This window comes from Falco punctatus (genome assembly GCF_963210335.1).
Source record: "Falco punctatus genome assembly, chromosome: 12".
Taxonomy (NCBI): domain Eukaryota; kingdom Metazoa; phylum Chordata; class Aves; order Falconiformes; family Falconidae; genus Falco; species Falco punctatus.
In genome coordinates this window covers 5,177,839-5,191,621 of record NC_137592.1, presented here as the reverse complement: position 1 = coordinate 5,191,621, position 13,783 = coordinate 5,177,839, and the positions used below count along the sequence as shown (strand labels likewise).

At 39.8% G+C, this 13,783-nt stretch overlaps 1 protein-coding gene across 2 annotated transcripts in view; it reads left to right on the top strand.

Annotated features, from left to right (window-relative positions):
• Positions 1-13,783, top strand: part of PUS10 (pseudouridine synthase 10) — a 36,780-nt gene that overhangs the window by 19,353 nt on the left and 3,644 nt on the right. Inside the window, exons 8-17 of one of the 2 annotated variants that reach the window (XR_013931345.1) lie at positions 232-277; positions 3,072-3,136; positions 4,295-4,380; positions 7,254-7,379; positions 9,134-9,190; positions 10,128-10,204; positions 10,297-10,352; positions 10,475-10,592; positions 11,780-11,984; positions 12,568-12,680. Coding sequence is in view for 1 of the 2 variants with exons in the window: in XM_080407929.1 (XP_080264055.1) it covers positions 232-277; positions 3,072-3,136; positions 4,295-4,380; positions 7,254-7,379; positions 9,134-9,190; positions 10,128-10,204; positions 10,297-10,352; positions 10,475-10,592; positions 11,780-11,922; positions 12,581-12,680 (874 nt within the window). In the remaining variant the exon portion in view is untranslated. Of the gene's footprint in view, positions 1-231; positions 278-3,071; positions 3,137-4,294; positions 4,381-7,253; positions 7,380-9,133; positions 9,191-10,127; positions 10,205-10,296; positions 10,353-10,474; positions 10,593-11,779; positions 11,985-12,567; positions 12,681-13,783 lie in introns of those variants that run through there. The other variant, XM_080407929.1, reaches the window with a different exon arrangement.

Genomic DNA, 13,783 nt, shown 5'->3' with positions numbered 1-13,783 from the left:
AGGCTTACACAGCTTTGTCCATACTTTTTCTCTAGATCAAGCAACGCACGCCTTCTGCCATTTGTGGTTTAGGATAAAGTTAATTTTAAACTCTGCTCTGTGCTAGGTTGTGGAATTGAGATACTGGACATATTGATAGAAAGTCCATGTACATGCTATGCTTCTAAGTCTGTCTGCCTGTTTGTTTATTTTTCTGAAAGAGTATCAGCTAATTTTCATTTCTGTGTTTAGAGCCACAGCTTGTCCTGATTGTTTCAAACGAGCGAAGAACAAACAGGTAGGACCTCATCATTGTTGTATTTCTTTTCTGGCATTCAGATTTTCACAGCAGTAGCTACAACAAAGAACTTATCTGGGTATTCAGTGAGTGTTTAATGTCTGGTTTTCCTTCATGAAAAATCTCTCTAGTTTTCAATTGTCTGAAAATAAAGTTGTCTCCTTTATTCACTTAACATTTCTTTGCTTAGGAATACTAAGAGCTTGGTGCTTTTCTTTAGGTCATTCATTTTCCAGACTGTCTAAAGGCCATAATTTTAGGAATGTTCTCTGTAAATACCTCCCTTAAGATCTAGGAATTTGATTGTCATGCATTAAAAGGAGCATAAAGGATGATCCTCAAGCTCTCCATGGGTGAAACAGTTCAGATAAGTCACATTGTGAAGATGAGACTCCGCAGCCAAAAGAGAAATGATCACACTGCAGTTTTCATGTTCTCTGATCTGAATGAAAGACACAATACATGCAGGATGGTTTTATCCTGTCTACCTCTGGAGGAGGGGAGGAAAAAAAAGGGACCTTGCTACTTGTTGCAGACCCTGAGCACGCACACAATCATTGATGGAAAAGAGGACATGTAAGAATAAAAAAACAGTCGGAGAGAAACTGATATAAGTAGGACAGTTGATGTGATCAGAGGGAGAACAAGTAACTTCTATCAGAAGCCTATGCAAGGCATTTTATTCGTTCTGGTGAAGTGTCTACCGACATTTGGCAGAGGCAGTCTGACCCAGAAATTCTGCCTACTCTACTCCACCTGACCAATAAATGCAAGTCTTTTTTTAGAAGAATTGCATTGTTATAACTCACTGCTTGCTGCATTGCTTTCCTTTAAAAGGGGGGAAATCCCACATAAGGAGCTAAACCAGCAGGGTCTGGCTGTTAAAACCACACAGGTAACAAGATGTAGGGGAATCTAAAGGAAAAAATACCGGCTCTGAAGAGCTGTCAGAGGTTTATCCTTACAAAGAAGCTGTGCTTGAAGCTAGCTTCAAGGGCTGTGTTAATCAGAGAAGTATTATAAAAACTGGGTTCTGAGTGAAAATTTCTGTCATCTGCTGTAGATAGTTATTTAAACCTGCTGCTAGTTTAAGGGATTTCCAGTTCATCTGTTCTAAGAGGAAGGGAAGCACTATTATCTCTAATTTATGCTAAGAAGGAGAAAGAGCAGCTTTCCTGAAGGCAGCCAGGAACTGTGTGTTAGAGCAAAGACTTGAATTGTCCCAAACAACAATCCAGTATTTTTCAGGTTTTTTTCCAAAGCCTCAATCCACTTTGCAAAAAAGACATCATTAAATTGGAAATTCAGCAGATGGCCATCGAGACAGTCAGGGTGCTGGAGCACAGGCCCTAGGAGGAGGGGCTGGGGAACCTGGACTTCTTCAGCTTGGAGAAGAGGTGGCTTTCAGGAGGGCTGAAGTGCTTTTCCCCCTGGTACCAAGGTTTTTCAGAACAGAGGGCCAGGCTGTTAATCACAGGGCACGGTGAAAGGATGAGAGACAGCGGAAATAAGTTGAAATGAGAGGTTCGGTGTAGATATAAGAAAAAACTTTTTACCATGAGACAGTTGGACAGTGGAGCAGGCAATGAAGAGAGGGTGTGCAAGCTCGATCCATGGAAGATTTCAAGACCTGACTGGATAAAACCCTGGGTAATATGGTTTGATCTCATAACTGACCATGCTTAGATTAGCATGTTCATTTAGAGACCTACTCTCCTTAGCCTTCCTAAGGTAGGATTCCACCTCACATGTTACAGTTGCTTCTCCTGTTCCAGGAACCTAAATTCCATGTTTTCTGCCTTAACCTCACTTGATTTATCGACAGCAGCACCTGTCTGCATAGAGGATGGTAGTCATGGCTCCTGCCACTACTGTATTATTATTACTACTTCTACTGTCGGTTCACCCTTGTGAATTGATGCAGCTTGGGAGTCTGAAGTTGCTTGCCTTCCACAGTTTTGGAGCTGCCAAGCCCTACCGTTCAGAGCCCTTACTTCTGAGTATGAATGAACCTTTGAACTTTATAAACAGATACCTACTCAACAGTCTTGCTTTCAGAAGAGCTGCCTGCCTGCTGTCACTGAGATGGAAGCTGGGGCTTGGGCATACTTAACTCTTGAAAATGGGGAGGCTAGCTTAGGTTTCTGTTCATGGGCTTAGGATTCTGGTTTTATTCTATTTTGCAATTTGTACCTGAGCTCCCAAGCACTACTTTTTTGGTTCTTACTTTTGCACACTTTTGTATATAATCTGAAATAAGACGATATCCCAAAGATACGCTTAGCATTTCTTTCAGCTAACCAAAGGGCAGGCTTAGCAATCGAATATTCTAGGGAGTTGGAGTAGGTTTATTTGGAAGCGTGACAGTAACTTTAGACCTGCTCAAAATCAGTGGTGCTTGGGGTTTTTTTGTGCAGACGGAGTGAGGGAATGTACACTACTGTTTGTACATGTATTCTAGAAACAAAGGGGAAAATCTTAGTTCTACAGCTAAATAACTGCTGTGTTCCAATCTGTCAACTGTATTAGTTGGAATGCTTTCATGTTGTGCCTAAAATTACTTGAATAGATTTTGGCAAAATTACCTGTTGCTCTTGGTTGCCCTATTAAGGTTAAGATCACTGAATTCTTGCTGATACAGAGTTGCTTTTAGAAAACACAAAACACAAGTGAAAAAACCTATTGTGAGAAGCATATGGTGTGTATGGTTTAGGGTGGGTTTTTTTCCTTCCTTAGGCATATCCTTTCTTAGCTTCTCTTAGTTCTTGACTCATTTTTTCATTTCACTGTGCAGTCTGTTTTCACTAGAATGGCAGTTATAAAAGCCCTAGAGAAGATAAAAGAAGATGATTTTCTCAAGTAAGTATGTACTGAAACTAGTTCTTAGTATTGTGCTTTTGTATAGAATTAGGAAGGGGAGGAAAATATTAGATGGGTAAGTAGTGGTAAGATGTCTATAAAAGAACTTTTAATTGTTTAAATTCTGCTAGTTTATTGGTTAAAATGTGGTTTCTGTTCTTCTGGTAATAGAATGTCATTCTAGATCTTTTAATTAAGGAGTAATCTTTAAATGCTTGATTCACAGAGGATGGAAAACTGGACATGACACAAATGATGGTCTTTTTCCCATTAGTAAAAGTGCTTCTTTGGTTGATTATCTCAGGAGCAGCACAGAGGAGAAATCATGGGTCAGAGAGCTGCAGTTCTGCTCTGTGCTTTCGGCAGTGCATCACTGCAACTCTCTGGGCTGGCGTGGGATTTAGAACAGTTAGAAGTAAAAACAGTTTGGTGTAGTATTGACAATAATTTACATTCAAAAATCTTGATGTACATCCCCAAAACCACAGAAGAGATTTGGAAATCTTGGAACTTCCTTCTGTATTTTGATCCTTACAGTTTGTAAGGCAAGCTTTTCTTTACAAGAAAGACTTTTTCCTGTATTTCCAAAGTGTTAGGAGTTGAGTTTTAAGAAAAGAACAAATGCTGTAATGTGGTAACAATCACAAGCAGGGGGAAGACTTCAACAGACACTTTCTCTGTGGTTCACTGTGCTTAATTGCCCTAAGTCTTTGCAGCTCTTTTCATTGATTCCCAGCAAAGATGTGGTAATAGATCCTGAAGACGGTTTTCATGCGGCATTGAGTTTTGGTTTTGCTATAGCAATAGCACGGTACCTATGGTATCTTATTAGCCCATTTTGGAGTGCTCTACTTCAGTAATGTTCAATGACAGACTGACAAACGTATTTGCAATGCAGTGTTCTTGATTTGGTTAACATTTATCCATTTCTTGGTGTTCCAGCTTTTAATGTGAATGCTGATTTTATACTGTAGCTGTGTTTTGTGCAACTGAAGTTGTCATCTTTCATGCCATTATCGCTATGGTGATGCTCCATCATGTTCTGGTATTACTAGTAATTTTAATTTTTTTTATATACAGGCATTTTCCGTGTCCCCCAGGTGATGCTCCATCATGTTCTGGTATTACTAGTAATTTTATTATTTTTTTTTTATACAGGCATTTTCCATGTCCCCCAGGTTCACCAAAGAACCTCTGTGTTGCTGTGGAAATTCAGTGCAATAATGGTGCAGTTTTTGTGGCCGGTAAAGTGATCCATTTATTTGCTGCTGTGTTGTCTTAAACATAACTTCATAATACTGCCACGAGACCCAGAAGATTCTTGCTGTTTGTTGATCCCTGTAGTTAAGTGTAAGGAGCAGTGAAGAAACAAATCTGGCTCTGTCCAAGAGTGGACTTTTTTGAAAAGGGAAGAAAATATACTTGTCCTTTGCTGAAGACATGATTTTGTCAAAAGCTAGAAATTACAGATCAACAAGCTAAAATCGAAACTATTTGCCTGCTTTTAGATTGTGAATTTAAACTTGGAGATAGTGTGTGGTGGAATATGGTTGGAGAGGAGTGGAATCTGCAGACAGCTGTATCAGGGCCCGGGTAGGGTTCCCGTGCTGGGAGCTGCAGGAGGGGCATGCGGCACTTCGGCTGCTCCCAGTGTGCGTGCACACATACCTTCTGGATATTTAAGAAGATTCTGCTTTTCCTTGCCGTTGGTGGGTTGTTTTTTTTGCTTTGACAGATGGAACAGTTGTCTATTCTAGAGACAGCCCAGGGTGATGTGAAGATTTAAAGAAACTTCCTTTGTGCCCCTGCTTATTACAGGGGCTTATCCAGAAGCAGTTTATGAAACGAAGAGTTTTGCCATGTCGTCAAAGCTTGCTCTCTTCTTTGGAAAATGCTTATCCCTGCAAAACTTGCAGTTGTAACACGTCCCTTCGTAATAAGCACGTGGTTTGGGAAAGGCACTTCCCTGCTGGCAGTGCTGTTCACTTGCTTGAATTTTGATCTGGATTCAGAGGTTTTCACCATCTGGATTTATCTGCATATTATTTCATCCAAAACTACCTCTCTTAATGGGATTAATAAAGGTTAAATTTTGGAGTTTAGCTCTTTCCAGTCCCGTTGTCGTCCCCCTCCAAGATAACATCTGAAAAAAACTGGGTGAGACAGCTAGCATAACAGCCCTTGGTGTCCTTGAGTTGAGATGATTCAACTTTTTTATCACCTGCCAGGAAGAGTATCTACCCTTCCCCCAGTCTTGTTTAAATATTTGCAAGGAGATTATATTTTAAAAAAACTCTGCAATTTAAATTCAGCATACTAAGTTTAAAAGGATGGTACGAATCCTGAATAAAGGAAAACATAAAATGAAAAGACAAAAGGCAAAAGTGAATGTTCTCATGGCAGGCTAGTTGATACATACCTGCTTCTTATTTTTAATTACTGATTCGAAAGATGTACATTGTCATGAATCCAAGACATCCAATGTCTTTTAGCCTTTTCCAAATACACTGTTTTATTTTAGGTCGCTTTGTTGGACGGTTTTATCAGAATTCATCTCTATGGAGAGGGAGGGGGTGAGGGGGTAGGGTGGAGGGAGCAGTGTTTAGCTTTCTGCATGTAATTTACTACTGATTATGTAATTTACAGTTTATAGCTTGCTCCAACAAAAAAAAAAAAAAACCACAAAAAAACAGGCAGAATGTTGTCTTTAATTTTTGAAGAATTTCAGAATAGAATTTATTGAGTACAGTGCAATTATTTTGCTACTATTAAATGAGATGGGATCTTAATTTTTAAGCACAGTTTCAGAGCTGGTATTGCCCTCCTGACCTTGTTTTTGATGTTTAGTGATCACTTCCCCCCAGCTTTGTTTTTTAAGGGTTTGGGAGAAGATGTCAAACCAAGAAACACCTTCTGGGTTTTTTTTTTAACCCACTGTTGTTCAGATTAAAAGCTAAAATTATTAGAATAGGGAGATGAGAAAAAAGAATGTTATTTTTCTTTTTCCATTTTATGGAAAGAGAATTCAGCAGTGTGAAGCTGACTTCTGAATGATTAGTCATAGTACTTTCATTATTTGCCCTAGTGAAACACTATTAGTCAGAGTCCCCATTTGTTTGTGTGGATTTTTCTGCAGATCAAAATGCAAGAAGAAACATTGTTAGAAATAGGAAAATGTGATACTGAAAACCAAAAAAAAATGAGATGACAGAGGCACGGTATAATATGCGTAGCTACTTTGAAATTTGTTTTATTTTCTATATGCAAGGTTTCAGATTGAAACTTGTTGTGCAGGGGGATTACTCGTTCTTTATGAAAGAGTTCCTTGTTTTGTGCATATTTCCACTTCTTATAAAACCTGTCAATAAGAAAGCTTATTGTGGTCATCCATGTCAGACTTGTTATAGCAGCCCTGGTGTCACGGGAGGTGGCATGCAGTGTGACATAACTCTAGACGATGACTGCAATCAGTCAGAGGGTGGCAATCTCTTTATCTGGCATCTTTTCAAGGCTCTTGAAATTTGTACCAGTTTATTATTGAGACATTTTGCTCACATGGTTTTCCTCGTAATGAGCCAGAGCATTTTAGTTTGGGTTGCTTTTGATAAACATTCAGCCAATGGCAGAACTTGGATTGAAACCTGAACTACTTGATACAGGAGGATGTGGGGACTTCTTTGCTTGGGACACACAGGCAGTGGTGAACAGGCATAGGTTGGACGCGGGAGGCTGGTTCGTGATCATGCTGCTATTACAAAAAAATCGTTTTTTCCATTCCGAATTAAGTTGACTCAGACTAGGCACTTGAACCTCAGGGATTTAGTCCCAGTCGTGTCAGGCTATATACAGTTTTGTTTCTGCGGTTACACCTGAAGGTATGGCTGCATCAACAGGCTCTCCAAGTCTACCTTTGAGGTGGCCATCTCGGGTGCTGCGGCTCTCCTAGGTGCAGCAGCACGCGTTTCGTCCTGGTGCTGTAATGCTCTTGCTGTAAAACAAGTTTAAGCCTGTAAATTTATTTTCACAAGGCTCTGGTGACAGTTAAATGCATTGTGCATACTGGAGCTTTTCTCCGTTGCTTTAGAATGTTTACAGGTAACATCGTTGTTTTATACAGGAAGATACAACAAATATTCAAGGAATTTACCTCAGACTCCCTGGATTATTGATGGGGAGCGGAAGCTGGAATCTTCAGTGGAAGAACTGATTTCGGAGCATCTAATGGCAGAATTCAAAGCAGATAGTAAGTATCTAGGAGATCTTCTGCCGCATGTATTTTTCATGATTACTAGAATGTTTTTTCTTAGTACCTACTCACTTAATACAAGAGTGTAATGGAAAAAAAAAAAGTTTCTTTATCCCTCTCTTATCCTTCCAAGTCAACGCTTGTACATTTTTTTTAGCTGTGATCTGCGAGTAATTAGATGAGTGCTTTGTTTTATGCAGTGTCTTTTATCCTACTAAAATATCTTCTCAGCTGATCAGATGATGCAGATATTATGGCTTTAGATGGTAGTATTTTTGCCTAGCCATACTTGTTATTGGTTGGTAGTTCATAAAATTACTTGTAATGAGAAGGTTCTTGCCATCAGCGTTCCGTAGTATCTGCCTAGCCTTCAACCCCTTCATGTTTCTTACCTTGATTAATTTATTTTCTTCAGTGCATAAAGTTCCACAAGCTAAATGCTTATCCAGGGATTATCCAGATGAAATAATCACTGCCTATCATTTGTCATCAACTAGACATGGAATTAGAGACATAGAAGGCCCAAGGAAAAATTGCATTAACTATTAGTTTGGAAAAAACAGCTGCTTTCCTCTCCTCTCTGCCCTCCTCCCAGTGAATGATGTGTTAGTCTGAACACTAGGAAAATCCTCAGACTGTGTCTTCAGGCCAGGTGCTATGTGACACCGGAATTCAGCTTGCAGAATTACCACAGGTAGCTACCAGAAGTGCATGTGCAGTAATGTTGACAAGAGATATAAATGAATAGAAAGACTATTGCACGGCAGGCGATCCTTGCCTTTTACTTAGCACTGGGGAAACACATCTAGAGTATTGGATCCAGTTCTGGGCTCCCCAGTACGAGAAAGACATGGAGATACCAAAGCAAATTCAGCAAAGGGCTGTGGAGATGATTAAGGGTCTGGAGCATTACCAATTAAGAAAATTCTTCTAGCTTTACCGAAATAGACCTTCATGACCATGGAATAATTTTCTCATGGTTTTGTAGTTGCCATAATATCACCAGAGAAATGGGACATAATAAAACCCGAGGAAATCTTTATGCGTTTTGTATGTTCCCTGTGGAGCAAAAAAGTTTGAAACCATCGGTTTTTCAGAGACCCTTTGGAATAGAGCTGCAAAGTTACCTCTAATGCAGGGTTTGGTCCCCTATCCTCCTTCAGGCAAAGCGTGAAGGTGGAAGGGGAATAATGAAGGAAACTAAATACCCAATAGTACATTTTTGTAGCTCCAAAAATTGGAAAAAAACCGTAGACACAGAGGTTACTTTTCAGTTTGGACTTGAATTTTCTTCCTCTTTTGTCCAGATGTGTGTGACTAGCAGAAATTTTTCTGGTATCTTAAAAAAAACCATTGAGTGTATTTAGGATAAAAAGTTGTATTTTGGAGGAAGATGACTTGGTTTGATTTTAGTCATAAACTTGAATTATCTGGATAAGAAACGGAAAAAATTAATTAGTAAGTGGAATTCCTTTAGGATGGTATTGCTTTTTTTCTGGACATTTTCAGGTTTGTAGCAGCCTCGTTCAGGCTAAGGAACTAGGAGTGCCTTTCAAGGAACTTGTGTATCTAACACAACAAACAGTCACTCCCAGATGTGTTCCTGAAGTACAGGCTTCATTTTATAAAGATAGCTCTTTGAAGTAGATTTGCAAACAAGTTTAGAAGAAAATCGTTCACCTTTTAAAAGCTGTAGAGAGTATTAAAAATGTGAAATAAAATCTTACCTGCCTTGTTCAATTCTGTTATAGGCTTTAATTTTTCTTCCTCTGGAAGAGAAGATGTGGATGTGAGAACATTAGGCAGTGGTAAGACTTGGAATATCCCTTGTGAAACACAGAAACAAACCAAATGGTTAACTGAAGCTACCCTGATAGATCTTGCTTAATGCTAAGTGCGTAAGTGTGGACTAGGCATGCTTTGAAACTGTATCTCGGAAACATTGTAGTGATATTTATGTATTTATTTGCAAAGACTGAACAGTTTCATAAAACCAGCTGAAAGAGGAGCCCTTTTGTCAGTGTCCTTGGCTGCACAGATGCGTGGAAATGCATAGCTTGTTATTTTATTTTATTTTACTCACTTCCTGTTTTTAAGCCATTTATATCAGACTGATTCCTATCTTGTTTTCTGTTGGGTCCTTCTACTTTGCCTCACTGTTGCTGGGTAGTGGGGAAGCCTTATTTTCTTTTTGAACTTGGGTCCTTTATAAAAGCCAGTTGCTTTCCAATATACTGAAGCTTCTATAGCCAAATGAGGAGCAGAAAGAAAAAGTAAACATTAACAATGATGCGTTTCAGTTGCTGTCTGATTTGTAGTGTGGTTCTTGGCATTGCTTATACTGGGGATCATCCCTGGCCCTGAGCACAGAAAGTGCAGCTATTGCAACAGATGTTTAGCTGAGGGAGCGGGATTTAACATCATCCTGCACCTGGGCATTGCTGTAGGTGACAGAAAATAAGCTAATTAACTTTTTTTCTTATTTTATTTTTTAATTAGCACAGACTTGTACAAGATGTCTTCTGGGAAGTCATAATTTGCACTTATTGCTGATACTGGGGTTTAGTAGCCAAAAAAGTCCCTTGTTTCTTTCCTTCCATCTGATGCTACATCCCTAAACCCACAAGTCCTATCCCTGTTTGCATAACAGCAGACAATCTTCACACCTTCCAACCTTACTGCATAAATTCAAACGTTAATTTAGAACAACATGTTTTTATGTTTTATGGCTGTGCATGTTGCTAGGAAGGCCCTTTGCAATTGAGCTTGTGAATCCTCGTAGAATACATTTTACTGCTGAGGAAATGAAGAGACTTCAGCAGGTAAATCATTTGCACCTCACGGAACTCATAAAGCATGTGTTTCTTCTCTAACTGAGCAGTTTTGCTAACTGATTCTTTTTTAAATATCACAGACAATTAATAATTCTTCAGACAAAATACAGGTTCGAGATTTACAGCTTGTCACCAGGTCAGTATTTGTCGTCGCTGGCAAGGGATTTGAAAGCGGATGCTTTGGGAGTTTTGCAAGCATTCTTGCTTACAGCGTTATATAATTATGCTTATGTTATGTAATTAATTTCTTTTGTTTAGAGAGGCAATTGGTCGTATGAAGGAAGGTGAAGAGGAAAAGACAAAGACCTATAGTGCCTTAATATGGACAGACAAAGCCATACAGAAAGAAGATATTGCATTTCTGGATGATATCAAGGTATCTGTAGGTCTTATTGCTAGTTTATATAGTGCCCGTCCTGGTACCCTGGGGGAGGGTTAATACACATGCACCACCCGTGGACATACCTCTTTCTCTGTGTTTGGGGGGTTTTCATCAGGGTTTCTCTGGCTATGGGGACTTTCATACCTCCCTTCCCCTTTCTCACCCCTTCCTTACTTCACCATTGTCATCCTAGCAATACAGCTAGCTGGCTGTTAGCCAAGACAACAAATCATTGTATAACGTTGACCTTCCAGTAAACCAAATAATAAAAAGTAGCAAGTGGGAGAGGAGGAAGTCTGGCCGCTGCACCACCTTGGATAGCTTTGCCGAAGTGAAAGGAGCGGAGAAGGTCTTTTGTTCTGCAAGCTCTAAAGCCATTCCTCCACAGCTGCAGCCATTAGGAACTTGAAATATCTATGGAAAATAATGCAAAGAGGCCTTACAAAGTGCTCAATGTTACAAGAATGCTGTGTTAACAAGAACTTTCTCCAAATACTGGTCAGGGAGGTACTGCTGATGGAGAAGCGTGTTCAGTTTTTGTTGCGTTGCACCATTTCCTATGGGCCTTGGCCATGAAAGCATTCTCAGAGCAAGGGCTCAAGCCGTGACGGTTCAGGGAGACAACTGTTGTGAAGCTGGGCTTTTCAGCATGCCCACTCACTTCCTGAAAAGTCGCCTTTCAAACTGCTGCATCTCATTTGGGAAAGGGGGTGGGGAAATGAACTTTTTAAAAGACTGTTACTAGATCTAATCTCATTTCAGGGTTTTTTTTTTCCTCACTTTTATTTCTAGGGGGGTTGGCTGTAGTTTAGACAAAGCGTTTTGTGTGTGGGATTTTTTTTTTTTTCTTTTTTTTATTATTGCCCTGAGGCTGTCAGTGAGCTTCTACATGCTGGAGCCATTCCAGCAAAGGACTATGGAGATTTCAAGGTTATTCTTCTGTATCTGTGATTCCATTAGTTTGTGTTCATATGAGGCCTTCTCGCTTAGCCTTTGAGATGGCTGTCCTTTTCTCCTTTGATAAACATGGAAAAAATTAGCCTTGCCTGAAGGAGATTACTCAACTACCATAAAACAGTATAAAAAAAGATGTGATTGGTTAACAATACATATGACTCTTACAGTCTGCGCAGTATGTTGCACACTATCTTCCTCGTTTATTTTGTAACCTCTTGTAACAGGAATTAAAACTTGACCAGAAGACACCTCTCCGGGTTCTTCACAGGAGGCCTCTAGCTGTAAGGTGTCGGATCATCCACACCATGAAATCTGAGTACATAGACGAGCATCATTTTCGCCTGCATCTGAAGACTCAAGCAGGAACGTAACCTTAGATGCTGTTGCACAATGCATTTAGGAAACAGCTTGCTGATTAGAGTGATTCGGGTAATGTGAAGTTTCCTGCTTTTATTGCTGCAGTGTTTCTAACTGCCTGCTCTTCAGCAGTCCTAAGCGGCTGCATAATGTTCGCTTTTATGTCAGAATTTCACATTCAGGCTTTCATTCAAAAAATGAATGTCCGTGTGCGTGTTTTTGTGATGACCGCTCTGATAGTTTTAAAGTATGTGATAACTATAAAAAAGTATTTAAAGATATGCTTAAGCTTTTTCTAATTTAACTGAAAACTTTTCACCTTAGAAAATAAGCTTTTCTGCAATACTTAATGCACTGCAATGCAGACTGGAGATTGCTGCTACTTACAAGTTAACAGTTTTGCCATAAAGTCTCCATGCACTTTGGAATAAAACAGAAGATACAGGTCAATAGTGCAGTTTTGGGCATTAGAGTCAGAAGCCAAGAATTAGGAAGCCTTTTAAAGATGGGTATGGGCTTAACAGGACATTTGCTGCAAATTGGCTTAGTAGAAAAAGACGCTATTTTTGCTTCGGGTGTTTTTCCCCATACCCTTTTTTTGTTCTTTCTTTTTTTCCCCTTTGATTTCTTCGCGGTAAAACACACCTTTCCTTAGCCAGTATTTCTAGCTACATTAAAGAATTTGTGCATGGAGACTTTGGAAGAACAAAGCCCAATATTGGCTCCCTACTGAACAGAACCGCTGACATTCTGGAGTTGGATGTGGAAGTAAGTTGTTTGCTATTTATCTTTCCTGGAAATTAGTAAGGTAGGTGCATTTGTGAGATGCTTTCAGTGGAATTGCTCTAACTGAATCAACATTCCTTACCACAGTTAATAGAAAAATTAGTGTTAATGCAAAAACAGTGGTTTGTACCACAGTGCCACATGTGGCAGGCTTCCTCTGCTGAATTCTGGTCGGGGAGGGATGGGAGGTCGTACCATGAATTCATGACGTGATTAGCGCCTGCTGGAACAGACCTTAGCAATGTTACATGTACCACGTAATTTCTTTTCAAAACAGGGTCAGATGAAAAATAGGAGAGATGTTACGTCCTCTTTCAATGCTGGTTCAAACACAGCAAGAAATTGTATCTGTTCACTTGCTGGAGTCTAGATGTAAAACCAAAATTTGTTGTGGTTAAAAAGACTGTAGGTAGAGATACAGATTTAATATCCAACCTAGTGGTTTGGCAAGGTCCATTTAAAACATGCATTTTCATTTCAAGTAGCCAGTGATCAGCATGCTTGTTCTCATGTATTTCTGGAAAGCTGCCCACAGGTTAAATTTTGCAGAACAGCCTTGCATTTTTTTTTTTTAATCTCTTTAGTAGGACAATACAGAAAGAGAGCTCGCAGAGGGCACCTCAGTTCTGAAAGCAAGAAGCCTGGCTTGGGGCTCGGGCTGATAAGCATCGCTCTTGTACGGATAGGTGTCACTACAGTTATCGGACATAGCTATGAAAGACGTCTAGGGACTTGAAAATAATTAGTCATCTTGCTAATAACGCATTTTAGATAAGCCTAAGAGCCTAATCCTTTGATGAAGTTGTAGATTAGCCAAGGAGTAGGTATGATTAATGTAGGCAGTCTTGAAGCCAAGGCATTTAACGTGTTGTGTGGTGATCCCTGTGTTGTGATTGCAAATGGTGATGGCTGTGGCAGTGTAGGGTGTGCTGCCTTTGGAAGAGGGTGAGCAACAAGTTCATGCCCAAAGGGAACTGGAGATGCAGCCTCAGGGAGGCCAGGGAAGAAAGATACAATTCAAGTTGTAGTAATTATCATGCCTGCTTCTACTAAAGTGTCAGGCGTGTTTTGTCCCTCAGGAAGCA